This window comes from Equus caballus, chromosome 5 (genome assembly GCF_041296265.1).
Source record: "Equus caballus isolate H_3958 breed thoroughbred chromosome 5, TB-T2T, whole genome shotgun sequence".
In the NCBI taxonomy this organism is placed as follows: domain Eukaryota; kingdom Metazoa; phylum Chordata; class Mammalia; order Perissodactyla; family Equidae; genus Equus; species Equus caballus.
Window position 1 is genome coordinate 102,916,706 of NC_091688.1, and position 14,197 is coordinate 102,930,902.

A 14,197-nucleotide genomic window follows, 5' to 3' on the forward strand; every position below is an offset into this window, starting at 1 on the left:
CGAATTTAACCACTCGGCCACGGGGTCGGCCCCTGCCTCCAACTACTAATATTGCATGATAAATTTGGTAAAGACAGCATTAGAGAACAAGCTGTTGTATCTAAATTAGCTAAAATATCAATAATTAATGCTCTCGAAGACTAGCTGCCTCTTTTGTATGTGCCATAGCTTGGTAAACTTTTGGTTTTGACAGGTGGGAGAGATGACTCTTCTCACCAAAGATTTGCAAACTGGTATGTTATTTTCTCGTGTGCAATCTGGCTTTACACTCTCTTATTTCACACTTCCAGTAAGTTTTATCACTGTATTTTCCATCAAGTCAGTAGAAATAATCAGTTCTATCAACCAGTTATGTCATCTTTTATAGTAAAACTGCGCATGGCCAATTAGTTAAGTGGTGAAGATGTTTGCGGCAAAGAAGCTCAGGGTGAAGGCACCAGACAAGCAGTCATCCCCTTTTGCTAAACAACGCCTCCTACATCAGCATTTCATGAGCTCAACTGACTTTACTGAACATCAGGGGATCTAACAAGGAAATCTCTCAACAGATATGCGGCTTGTCATCACCCTCTGGCTCTTTCTTCTCTCTCCCTCTCGACCGTCACACCTTTTTCCTTCCCTATATCCCCACTCCTTGTCTAAAACAAAAAAGTCTTCTGTTTGGCTCATTCATATCTCCTATATCATCTATTTTTCATCTCTTGAGTTGAGGACCCCCAAGAGCCCACTACAAGGATCTGTTCAAAGTACTTCTTCCAAAAAATATCTAATACTATCCTTAAAAGGAATTCTAATAACTTTTTCTCAAATTCCTTATATCATGAATAGTATCACTTAGAATGCAAATATGTACCAGGTACACCACTAAATACCTAAGAAATAGGTATTATTAATACTTAGGGAGGTTAAATAACTTGCCCAAAGTAACAAATAACAAGCAAAAAGGGCCAAAATTCAAACCCACATATGTCTGAGCCCAAAGCCCATACTCTGCTGCGCCTGTAAACAATTAGTGACCTAACTCTTGAGCGTAGCATTTAAGATGCTCCTCCATAATTTGATCTTTTTCAGAATTCTCCCCCACCATAGCTACACTGGACATCTGTTTCCTAAATACACACTCTAGTACCTCACTGACATTGCTTTCATCATGCCATTCCATCTACCTAAAATGCATTCCCTCTTTATGCATCAACTTCCTACTCATCCTTCAAGAATGTTGTGAGGTGTCAAAGTTAATACATATAAATTACTTAAAATGCTACCTGGCATATTGTAAGTACTCAATAAATGTTAGCTGTCATTATTACAAGCTATTTACAAGGTTTCAGAAAATTGCTGATAAATAATTCATCAAAATAGGTCAACCAAAAATGAATAAAAGCCTGATAATCACATACTCTCATACACATTCTCTTCCTCTCTCTAACAAACACAAACATACATACACACACACAACACACACACTCATACACACAAAACCAAGCAAAGATGTATACTAGAAAGAATGTCAGTATTAAAGTTACACACAATCGTGGTTTAAATTTCAGCTCTGCCATTTAATATCTGTGTGACTTTGGACAAATTATTAAATTTCTCTAAAATTCTGCTTTCACACTCATAAGATAGGGATACCTGAAGCTACTCTGTAGGTTTGTTGTGAAAATTAAAGACATTTCCCAAAAAGCTTAGCATGATGCCTGACACATAGTAGGCACTCAGTAAGTGGAATAAATTATTAAAAGGAAATAGACGATAATTATTGAAAGTATAAGCATACGTGGAAATTTGGAAACATCAAATAAAGTCAGTAATTTCAGAAACTGGCGCATCCTTAAGAATTGGAAAATTTACCATTTTTAGGTTAACTAAGGTGATACTTATAATTATTATCATATATTTTAAAGTTATCAGAGAACTTGATAAAGAATATTAAGATATCAATTCAAATAATATTTACTTAGCACTCATACTGTAACTATGAGGATATGATATAACAAAAGATGGCATGATCCTTATCCTCAAGGAGTTCACAAGAAACCCAAACCATATGGCAGTATATTATGTGTTATATAAAATACAGGTTCTTAAAAGAAATATGCCAAAATAAAGGCATAAAAAGCAGAATGGCAGTTGCCAGGGGCTGGGGAAAAGGGATGAATGGAGAGTCGTTTTTTAACGGGTACAGAGTTTCAGTTCTGCAAGATGAAGAGTTCTGGAGATGAAAGGTGGTGATGGAACACAACATTACGAACGTATTTAATCCCACAGAACTGTACACTTAAAAATGATAAAGATGGTAAATTTCACGTTATGTATGTTTTACCACAATAAAAAACTGAAAGCAAAAAAAAAGAAACATGTCAAAATTAGACTAATCTGAAAATAAGATAATGAAAACAGTTACACAATGAATTTCTACAAAAACTTTTAAATAGATTACAAACTTAGCACTTACCCTCATATTTAAAATGGTAACATTTTCCAAGCAGTAATACAGGGGAATTTCTACTAAAATATGTCTTTGTTTTCAACACCCAACCTAAACAAGAAAAGATAAAAATAGTTTTGCAATTAAAAGATTTCAAACTAAAAGTCTAGCAGTATTTTCTTTTAATTTCAAATCATCAATTCTCAAATATGGATGTGCATTTTTTGTAAGAGTAGCAAAATATTTGGACAATGAACTGAAAATACAGGCCACTTATGCTACTTTAAAATAAACTTCAGTATTTTAACCACATTCTATCCACTTAAAGGATATGAGAGAAAATTTTAATTTGCTTTCAAACAGGTCACACTGTTGTTATGGTATGTTCTTATGGACACCCACCTCTTTTTCCCAAAGGCAACAAGTGCTACCATCTTCTTTTTTTCTTTTTTTTTTTTCCTCAGGAAGATTAGCCCTGAGCAAACATTTGCCGCCAATCCTCCTCTTTTTGCTGAGGAAGACTGGCCCTGAGCTAACACCCGTGCCCATCTTCCTCTACTTTATATGTGGGACGCCTACCACAGCATGGCTTTTGCCAAGTGGTGCCATGTCTGCATCTGGGATCCGAACCAGCGAACCACAGGATGCAGAGAAGCAGGACATGCACACTTAACCGCTGCACCACTGGGCTGGCCCCTACCATCTTCTTGTATTTCCTTCCATTTTAGCTTATTAAAAGGTTTAAAGTATTTGAAAATTTCAACAAAGTAATTTAAGGAAAAGTGCTTATGATCAAAGTGGATCTCTGAAGTCTCCCAGGGAACTCTGTTAGAACCCCATCATTTCAGCCCAGTGAGGATCTCTGAGAGGGGCATATAAAGCTTTCAGACATCTTCATCTCAGTTTTCCATTTCTCAATCCCAAATCCCCAACTTTAGTTGCAAACTCTAATTCTACCACTTTTTTTCCTACTAAACTGTCTATATCTAAAAGGTAGTAACCTTTTGGCTTTTTATGATGCCAATAATGGCTCTCAATTTCCTGGGAAAAGACTTGCCGCTTACATCCCTGAACATTTCCAAGTATATGAAATTCCTGACTGCTAATGCAGGCTTAAAAGCAGCTCCTAAAATGCAGGAGCATATAAATAGAAAGCATCTGATTGGGAGTCAATAGATTTCAGTCTAGTCTTAAGTAGACTATCTGCCAGTTATATTTAACAGAGTTGTTACAAAATCTAAAATGAGTGATTTTAACGATAGTTTCCTAAAATACTCTAATACAAATAAATATAAAGAACAAATAAATAAAAATGTCTATTTATGACAAAGATGATGCAAGCATCTGAATTTGGTAGTGAAAAAGAAAGCACGGAAAGTCAAATGCACTCATCAGACTCACGAAGCGTCACCTGGGCCCCTACAGTGCTCACAATGGTCCCTCTGCCCTCAGTTGTCCCACTCTGGCACACGTCTCGTCACTGCCCAATTAATCTTCCTGTGGCTCAGCTTTGGTTAGGGAACTCTTCTGCTCAAAAACCATCCTCAATGACTAATTACTTAACAGATTTATTATCAACTTAACAGTGATACTACAGACTTTCCACAATATGATAGAAATTACCTTTCCAGTCATCTTTTTCACTACCTTTCACCTATACTCAAAGTGGGCTTTGCTGTTGGCTCTTACCAGCCCATGACAAAAACGTCCTCCCCAGTATCAGCCCAGCTAAATCCTCCTCCTCCTTCTCAAACACACACTTTCAAGCCATTTTGTCCTTTTCCCATCTGGCTTGGACTCTCATCTCTGAACTCCAATGGGAAATTAGTACTTACCTAGGGCATGGAACCAGGCACCTCAGAGACATTCTCCTTTAGAAACATTATTACTATCACACTAGACCAACATTAATCCCCAAACAGTAACAACCTCTTCCCTACAAAAGGCAGTATTTCCAAAGCAAATCCTAAGAACTTCAAATAAAAAGAAACAAGGAGGGGGCTGGCCCCACGGACGAGCGGTTAAGTTCGTGCACTCGGCTTTGGCGGCCCAGGGTTTCACCGGTTCAGATCCTGGGTGCGGACATGGCACTGCTCATCAGGCTATGCTGAGGCAGCATCCCACATGCCACAACTAGAAGGACCCACAACTAAAAACATACAACTATGTACGAGGGGATTTGGGGGAGAAAAAGGAAAAATAAAATCTTCCAAAAAGTAAAATTAAAGAAACAAGGGGCCAGTCTGGTGGAGTAGTGGTTAACTTCACACGCTCCATTCTGGCAGCCAGGGGTTCACGGGTTCAGATGCCTGGAACAGACCTACACACTACTCATCAAGCCATGCTGTGGCAGCATCCCACATACAAAAAGAGGAAGACAAGCACAGATGTTAGCTCAGGGCCAATCTTCCCCACACACATAAAAAGAGAAACCACCTTTAAGAAGGAACTTTTCTCTTTCCCCCTCTGCTTTACTCCCTGCCTACCCCTTACCAGTCACTGGTCCTTCCACAAGAAAAGCTGTGAATCTGACTGGTCAGAGCCTGAGGTACTGCAAGGGCCCACATTTTGCACGAGCACAGACGTATAGTGCTTTAAAGTTGAACCACCATTCATGGGGTGCTTAGTCTCTCAGTCTTCTGTCTCCTATGCAGATCCTGGCAGGCCTAACCCCTCATAACAGGCTGACTTCCTTTACGCCTCCATGAAGCTAGGTATGTAAGAGGATTCACAAGGTCCGGTCATTTTTCTCTCTTTTTCCACAGGCATGTCAAAGCTGAATCAGACCAATATGTCAACTGACTAATCCACAGAATGGTTTTTTTTCTTTTAATTATTTAGTTTTTAATTATTTAGTTTTAGTTGACCAGTTTTCATTTTATCTTATAAAAGCACTATAAGAAATGTACCACTATCTCTGCCCCCAGCTTGCTGATGCTGAACCAGGACCCTATGCTGCACAGAGAGGGAAAAATGAAGGATACAAAACCCACAGAAGCATGGGATTACAGAGCCTGGGGCATAGGAAAGAGTCATGAATACGAAGTATTATTATGAATAAGTTCTTATACATATTAAAAAATATATATTCATCAGAATTCTTCATACTCAAGAATATATTTTTATTCTGTTCTTCACTTGCCCCCGCCTTTCCACCTCTAAATCTCTGACCATAGTGGCATGGAGGTGGGAGGGAGACAAATTAAATGTTATGATTTCTAAAGGAAAACTATGTAAATAACACTAAATAAGAAAAGCAAGTAAATTTGGCAAACAAACTAGTCAATAAATTGACAGAGGACAGTGACTGTGCATGAGGAGTGAGCACTGACCAGAAGGAAGCTTGAGGGAAGTTTCCAGGGGGAGGGAAATTTTCTATACATTGATTAGATCATTAGTTTCACAAGTGTATACATGTGTCACACACTGAAAACTGCACACTTAAGATCTGTTCATTTCACTTTATGCTAATTTTCCCTCAATTAACAAAAGAAAAAGAATTTTAAGAGATGAACTAAGACAGTGTCTCAGTTATCTATTCCACTCCAAAACGTAATACTTTTCTTCTATCTGACAGTCGTGTGGTTTGGCTCGGCTCAGCGGACAGCTCTCCTGCTGGTCTTGCTTGGAGTCTCTAAGGTAGTGGAAATCACATGGAGAGGCTCACTGAGACCCTGAGTTGGCTGCCCTCTTCTCTCCTTTCTTCTTCATGTGGCCTCCCCATGCGAGTTCTCCTGCGCAGTACCTAAACTAGTTACACGACAGTTCAGAGCTCCAAAACAGAGCAAGTAGAAGTTGCCTCTTCATGGCTGGGGTTAGTATTGATAAGCCTCATTTCAACTCATTCTATTGGTTAATGTGAGGTACAGGCCAGCCCAGATTCAATAAGAAAAGAGACAACACAAGATGTGATTGGACCATCTTTGGAGACCAGCTACCATAAAGAGAATGCTACCAAAAAATCTATAGTCCATTAAGTCAACAATTTGAAAATCACAAACAAGGTTGTTAAAACACGCAAACAAGGGGGCCAGCCCGGTGATGTAGTGGTTAAGTCAGTGCGCTCTACTTCAGCAGCCCGGGGTTTGCTGGTTTGGATCCTATACACAGACCTAGACACCATTCATCAAGCCATGCTGAGGCAGCATCCCAGATACAAAACAGAGGACGGCTGGCACAGATGTCAGCTCAGTGATAATCCGTCTTAAGCAAAAAGAGGAAGACTGGCAACAGATGTTAGCTCAGGGCCAATCTTCCTCACCAAATAAATAAATAAATAAAATACTATTAAAAAGAAAGATGCAAACAAGGCAAAAAGCATGGAAATAACAGAAGTGACAATGATTCACTGAAGGATCAGAAAGACCCAAAGAAGGATGGTTTACTCACTAATATTTTAAAAAGGTACTCAAGTTTATATATCTCATAAAGCCATGTAAATAAAGGAGAAAAAAAAGAAAGGAAAAATGAAACACTTTTTCAAGAAAGTAAGATTCAGTGTCTTTTAAATCTTAAGTGCTATGCAATTTCTAGTTCCATCTTCATCATAACATAATAATGAATTGATAAAAAATCATCTTAAATTACATTCACTGTATTAAGAGAACAGCAAGACTAGAGAGAAAGAGAGGCTGGGTTTGAATACCAGTTTCAAGACTTACCTAGATATGTGACCTTGAATATGTCACTTAATCTCAGTTTTCTAATTTGCAAAAAAAGAATATCTCATAAAGATATGAGATTTAAGTCTCAGAAAGATATCTATCTCAGAAAGATATGAGATTTAAATGAGAAGGTATATACAATATCTACAACATACTAGTGGGTGCTCAATCAACGTTAGTCCTTCCTGGCTTCCCTGGTGAATTCTACCAAACATTCAAAGAAGACTCAACACCTATCCTTCTCAAACTTTCAAAAATTGAAGAGAAAGGGAAGCTTCCTAACTCACTCTATGAGGCCAACATTATCCTGATAGAAAAATCAGACAAGGACTGCGCAAAAAAAGAAAATTACAGGCCACTGATGAACATCAATGCAAAATCCTCAACAAAATGCTAGCAAATCGAAAACAATAATACATTAAAAGGATCATACACCCAGGGATGGCTCAACATCTGCAAATCAATCAACATGATGCACCACATCAACAAAATGAAGAATAAAAACCACATGATCATCTCAGCAGATGCACAGGAAGCATCTAACAAGACACAGCATCCATTTATGATAAAACTCTGAATAAAATGAGTACAGAAGAAGAGCATCTCATAATAAAGGGCATACATGACAAACCCACAGCTAATATCATACTCAACTATCCCTCTGAGAACAGGAAGCAGACAAGGCTGTCCAGTTTTGCCACTCTTATTTAACATAGCATTGGAAGTCACAGACAGAGCAATCAGGCATGAAAAAGAAACAGAAGAGATCTAAATTAGAAAGGAAGAAGTGAAACTGTCACTATTTGCAGATGACATGATTTTATATATAGAAAACCCTAAAGAATTCATAAAAACCTTTTAGAAATAATAAGTGAATACAGTAAGTTGCCAGATACAAAATCAACATACAAAAATCAGTTGTGTTTCTATACCCTAACAACAGAGTAGCAGAAAGAGAAATTAAGAATACAATCCCATTTATAATTGCAACAAAAAGAATAAAATACCTAGGGATAAATTTAAACAAAGAGGTGAAAAACCTGTACACTGAAAACTATAAAACACTGTTGAAAGAAAATGAAAAAGACACAAAGAAATAGAAAGATATTCTGTGCTCTTGGATTGGAAGAATTAACATAGTTAAAATGCCCATACTTCCTACAGCAATCTACAGATTCCATGCAATTCCTATCAAAGTTCGATTGACATTTTTCACAAAAATAGAACAGAGAATCTTAAAATTTATATGGAACAACAAAAGACCCCGACTAGCCAAAGGAATTCTGAGAAAAAAGAACAAAGCTGGAGGTATCATACTCCCTGATTTCAGAATATACTACAAACCTATAGTAAACAAAACAGCATGGTACTGGTACAAAAACAGACACACAGATCAATGGAACAGAAGTGAAAGCCCAGAAATAAACCTGCACATCTACAGACAGCTAGTTTTTGACATGGGAGCCAAGAACATACAACAGGGAAATGAAAGTCTCTTCAATAAATGTGTTGGGAAAACTGGACAGCAACATGCAAAAGAATGAACATAGACCATTATCTTACACCATGCACAAAAATTAACTGAAATGGATTAAAGACTTGAATGCGAGACCTGAAACCATAAAACTTCTAGAAGAAACAAAAGGCAGTCTACTCTTTGATAGCAGTCTTAGCAGCACATTTTCTTTTTTTTTTTATTATTTTTTTTAATTGAGTTAATGATAGGTTACAATCTTGTGAAATTTCAGTTGTACATTAATGTTTGTCATTCGTGTTGTAGGTGCACCACTTCATCCTTTGTGCCCACCCCCACCCCACCTTTCCCCTGGTATCCACTAAACTGTTCTCTTAGCCCACATTTTTAAATTCCTCATATGAGTGGAGTCATACACAGATTATCCTTCTCTAGCTGGCTTATTTCACTTAACATAATTCCCTCAAGGTCCATCCATGTTATTGCAAATGGGATGATTCTGTTCTGTTTTGCAGCTTTAGCAGCACATTTTCAAGTACCATGTCTGACCAGACAAAGGAAATGAGAAAAAATAAACAAACGGGACTACACCAAAATAAAAAGCTTCTGCATGGCAAAGGAAACTATCAACAAAACGAAAAGACAACCTAACAACTGGGAGAAGATATGTGCAATCCATATATGTCATAAGGCGTTAATATCCAAAATATATAAAGAACTCAGACATCTCAACAACAAAAAAACTAACAACCCAAATAAAAAATGGGTAAAAGATCTGAACGGACATTTTTCCAAAGAACATATACAGACAGCCAACAGGCACATGAAAAGATGTTCAACATCACTAATTACTATGGAAATGCAAATCAAAACTACAATGAGATATCACCTCGCTCCCATCAAAATGGCTATAATTAACAAGACAGGAAACAATAAGTGTTGGAGAGGATGTGTAGAGAAGGGAACCTTCATACACTGCTGGTGGGAGTGCAAACTGGTGCAGCTACTATGGAAAACAGCATGAAGTTTCCTCAGAAAATTAAGAATAGAACTACCATACGATCCAGCTATTCCACTGCTGGGTATTTATCCAAAGAACATGAAAACACGAATGGGTAAAGATACATGCACCCCTATGTTCATTGCAGCATTATTCACAATAGCCAAGACTTGGAAGCAACCTAGGTGCCCATCGAGCGACAAATGGATAAAGAAGATGTGGTGTATATACACAATGGAATACTACTCAGCCATAAGAAATGATGAAATCTTGCCATTTGCAACAACATGGATGGACCTTGAGGGTATTATGCTAGGCGAAATAAGTCAGAGGGAGAAAGTCAAATACCATATGATCTTACATAATAGACGTCATAAATAGACGACAACAACAACAAACAAACACATAGAGACAGAGATTGGATTGGTGGTTACCAGAGGCAAGGCGAGAGGGAGGAGGGCGAAAGGAGTGATTAGGCACATGTGTGTGGCGATAGACGGTAATCAGTCTTTGGGTGGTGAACATGACGTAATCTATATAGAAATCGAAATGTAATGACATACACCTGAAATTTATATAATGTTATAAACCAATGTGACCTCAATAAATAAAAAGGGAAAAAGAAAAACTGTTCACCACAAAAAAAAAGTCCTTCCTACACTGCCCATAGTACAAAAACTCTAAGGAAAACACATAAAACATTTTAGAACAATCTGCACAATAAAAATCAAACTAAAATACTACTCCATAACTTAAAGCAATTTCAGCCGCTTAGTAACCCTGAATAATCTGTTCTTCAGATAGTAGAAACCACCTTAATTTTACTCTGCCCACTTAAATATCTAGATGAGGAAAGCTACACATATGTAAATAATCGGCTAAATAACAATTCCTAGGATACTGCTCAAATGTGTTATTGAGTACTTGTATGACAATTTTCAGACCTTACAAATGAAATCTTTATCATATAACCTATTCATCAGATGAAATGGCTTAAAAAGAACATAAATCTCTATTTGCAGATGACATGCTCTTACATACAGAAAATCCTAAGGAATCCTCAAGAACAGAGCTAATAAAGGAGAACATCAAGTTTATAAGATACATGATCAAATTACAAAAATCAATGTATTTCTATATACTAGCAAAAAACAATCTAAAATGAAAATAAAAAACAATTCATTTTAAAATAGCATCAAAAATAATAAATACTTAGGAATAACTTTAACAAAAGAAGTGCAACACCTGTACAAGAAAACTACAAAACATGATTGAAAGAAATGAAAGACCTAAATCAATGGGAGCGCACCCCATGTCCGTGGGCTGGAAGACAATACGGCAATACTCTGTGAAGATGGCGGACTCTGCAACCATCTACGGATTCAATAAAATCTGCAGAAAATCACTGCCCAATTTCTTGCAGAAATTGACAAGATGATAAAAAACTCATACGGAAATGCAAGGGCTCCAGAATAACCAAAACAATCTTGGAAAAGAAGAGCAAAGTTGGAGGAATCACACCACAATTTCAAATTTTACAAAAAGCTAAAGTAACTACGAGAGTGTGGTACTGGCCTAAGTAAGGACAGACATACAGCTAAACAGATTAGAACTGACAGTCTAGAAATAAACCCTTATATCTATGGCCAATACACTTTAGACAAGTATGTCAAGACCACTCAATGGAGAAGGGATACTCTTTTCAACGAATGGTGCCAGACAACTAGACAGCCACATACAAGGAATGCAGCTGGACACCTACCTCACAGCATATGTAAAAGTTAACTTAAAATGGATCAAAGACCTAAGTATAAGAGCTAAAACAATAAAACTCTTAAAAAGAAACAGATATAAAGCTTCATGATCTTGATTTAGGCAAGTTTCTTAAATATGACATCAAAGGCACAAGTAACCAAAGAAAAAATAGGTAAACTGGACTTCAACAAAATGTAAAAGTTTTGTGCTTCAACGGACACCACCAAGAAAGTAAAAAGACAACCCAACAATGGGAGAAAATATTTGCAAATCATATATTTGCTAAGGGATTTGTCTCTGGAATACATAAAGAACCCTTACAATAAAAAGACAACCCAATTAAAAATGTACAAAGGATCTGAACAGACATTTCTCCAAACAATTTATACAAACGGCCAATAATTACATGAAAAGATGCTTAACAGCATTATTCATCAAGGAAATGAGAATCAAACTCAGTGAGATACTTCACACCCACTAGAATGGTTCTAATAAAAAAGATGTACAAGGGCCGGCTTGGTGAAGTAGTGGTTAAGTTTGCAGGCTCCGCTTCAGCGGCCCAGGGTTCATGTGTTCACATCCTGGGCAGGGACCTGAATACAGCTCATCAAGTCATGCTGTGGCTGCATCCCACATACGAAATAGAGGAAGACTGGCACAGTTGTTAGCTGAGGGACAAGCTTCCTCAAGCAAAAAAAGGAGGATTGGCAACAGACATTAGCTCAGGGCCAATCTTCCTCACCAAAAAAAGAGATAGACAATAACAAGTACTGGTGAGGATGAGGAGAAATTAAAACCTTCACAACATTGCTGGTGGGAATGTAAAATGGTGCAGCCACTTTGGAAAACAGTCTGGCAGTTCCTAAAAAAATTAAACTTAGAGTTAATATATGTTCCAGCAATTCTACTCCTAGGTATATGCCCAAGAAAAATGAAAACATACGTGCACACAAAAACTTGTACACAATGTTCACAGCAGCACTATTCATATTAGCCAAAAAGTGGAAACAATCCAAATGCCCAACAACTGATGAAAGGGTAAAGAAAATGTGGTAGCCCCACATAATGGAATATTATTCAGCCACACAAGGGAGTGAAATACTGTTACATGCTGCAGCACGGTTAAACTCTGAAAACACTATGCTAAGTGAAAGGAGCCCGACACAAAAGGCGATGAGTTGCATGATTCCATTTACACAAAATTTCCATAACAGGCAAACCCACAGAGACAGAAAGCAGACTGGTGGTTCCCAGGGACTGGAGAGAATCGAGGAGGAATACAGAGTAGCTGCTAATGGGCACAGGGTCACTTTCTGGGGTGATGAAAATGTTCTGGAATTAGATAGTGATGATAGTTGTACAAGCCTGTAAATATACTAAAAACCACTAAATCCTACATTTTAAAAGGGTGGATTTTTTTTAATTTTATTCCTTTTTAAACTGCGGTAACATTAGTTTAGAAGAAAAGGGTAGATTTTATAGTACAGGAATTATATCTCAATTTTTTAAAAAATCAATGTGCATAATTTTCAAAATGTAATGTCATGTTATTATCAAGTTATAACTGTCTAAATAGAGAGGGGGCATGACTTCCAGTAAACTAGGAGCCAATCGTGTTTCATCTGAATTTACATTATCAAGCGGTTTTACTAAATTTTATCATTCTTTTTTTATGGATATGAACTTCTTCCTGTTGAAAGTGGTTCTGCTGAGTATTTCACCATCTTTGAAGACTTCATCTCCAATTTGTTTCTAGACTGAAGCGGGCTTCAAAGCACCATATGATCCTTATTGGATCTATTTGCAAACCAAGAGCAACTAGGTTAAAAACAAGGGTCTGACGGTACTCCTAGGAGAGTCATAGGTATGGGTGCATGAACTTTATACTGCCAGCTTTGTGCGTTCAGGGTCTGTTTTGCTTGCTTCCTGGTTTATACATGAGGTTGTCTGAAATTGAGTCTGAAAAACTGAGGTATTATCAACACCTTAATAAATTCTATCTGTTTTGGATTGTTGAAAGCAAAAAAAAGGACCACATAGTATACCTGAGTTTCTCGGCAATGTTTATGATGATATTGGGCTCTTTCTTCAGAAGATATTACCTGCATTCCTTACAGAAATATTTCATTCAAAGAGAACCTCAAGCAATTGTCAGTGACTTAGTAAGGGAGATGAGATATGTCTTCAAATATTTCTTTGAATTTATACAATTTTTGAATCATGATACTTACTATATTTCATGTTGTTCCAAGCAGATATAAATTTTGTTTTTAGCTTGTCAACTTCATCTGTTCCTGTGGCTTCCATATTCAAATTCTAAAGAAAAAGCCATCACTTGTTTGCATTCTTCTGTAGAGTTTAATCTTTTGTACTGACTTAAAGAAAAACATTAAAGAAAAATAATTAATGAGTTCATATTACATGATGTAATACCTGCTAAAGTTACTTAAGTAATTAAATACAATTTGAACCAGAAATGAGCAAACCAATTTCTCATTTTACAAAACAGAATATAATATATTCTATAAATATGTTAATTACAAAAAACATTTAATACCAAATATAAAATGATAAAAATTATCATAAAAAAAACAAACAACAATCCCACCCCAGGTATTCGCAATTAAGAACACCACATTAACTTAGTGACACAGCTCAGTTTTGTGCCTGTGAGACTACCCAAGATTCGTTTTATTTGTAATTAGAGAAGGTGACTTGAAGTCTTATAAAAAATGACTATCTTCAGAATAAAGGCTTCCACTTAGACTGATTAAGTAACTGCTTTCATTTAAGCCTAAGTGTTTTATTTTTTAAATTAAGGCACTTCCGGGGCTGGCCCCATAGCCGAGGGGTTAAGTTCACATGCTCCGCTT

General features: G+C 37.0%; 1 protein-coding gene across 33 annotated transcripts in view; it reads right to left on the reverse strand.

Annotated features, from left to right (window-relative positions):
* ATG4C (autophagy related 4C cysteine peptidase) overlaps window positions 1–14,197 on the reverse strand; it is a 155,475-nt gene that overhangs the window by 118,822 nt on the left and 22,456 nt on the right. For 31 of the 33 annotated variants that reach the window (XR_011439390.1, XM_070268946.1, XM_070268947.1 and 28 more), the window contains 2 exons: window positions 13,556–13,699; window positions 2,459–2,542 (listed from right to left, as the gene is read on the reverse strand). The exons of 1 other annotated variant lie outside the window; for it this stretch is intronic. Coding sequence is in view for 28 of the 32 variants with exons in the window: in XM_070268946.1 (XP_070125047.1) it covers window positions 2,459–2,542; window positions 13,556–13,631 (160 nt within the window). In the remaining 4 variants the exon portion in view is untranslated. The remainder of the gene's footprint in view (window positions 1–2,458; window positions 2,543–13,555; window positions 13,700–14,197) is intronic. One more of the 33 variants, XM_070268969.1, reaches the window with a different exon arrangement.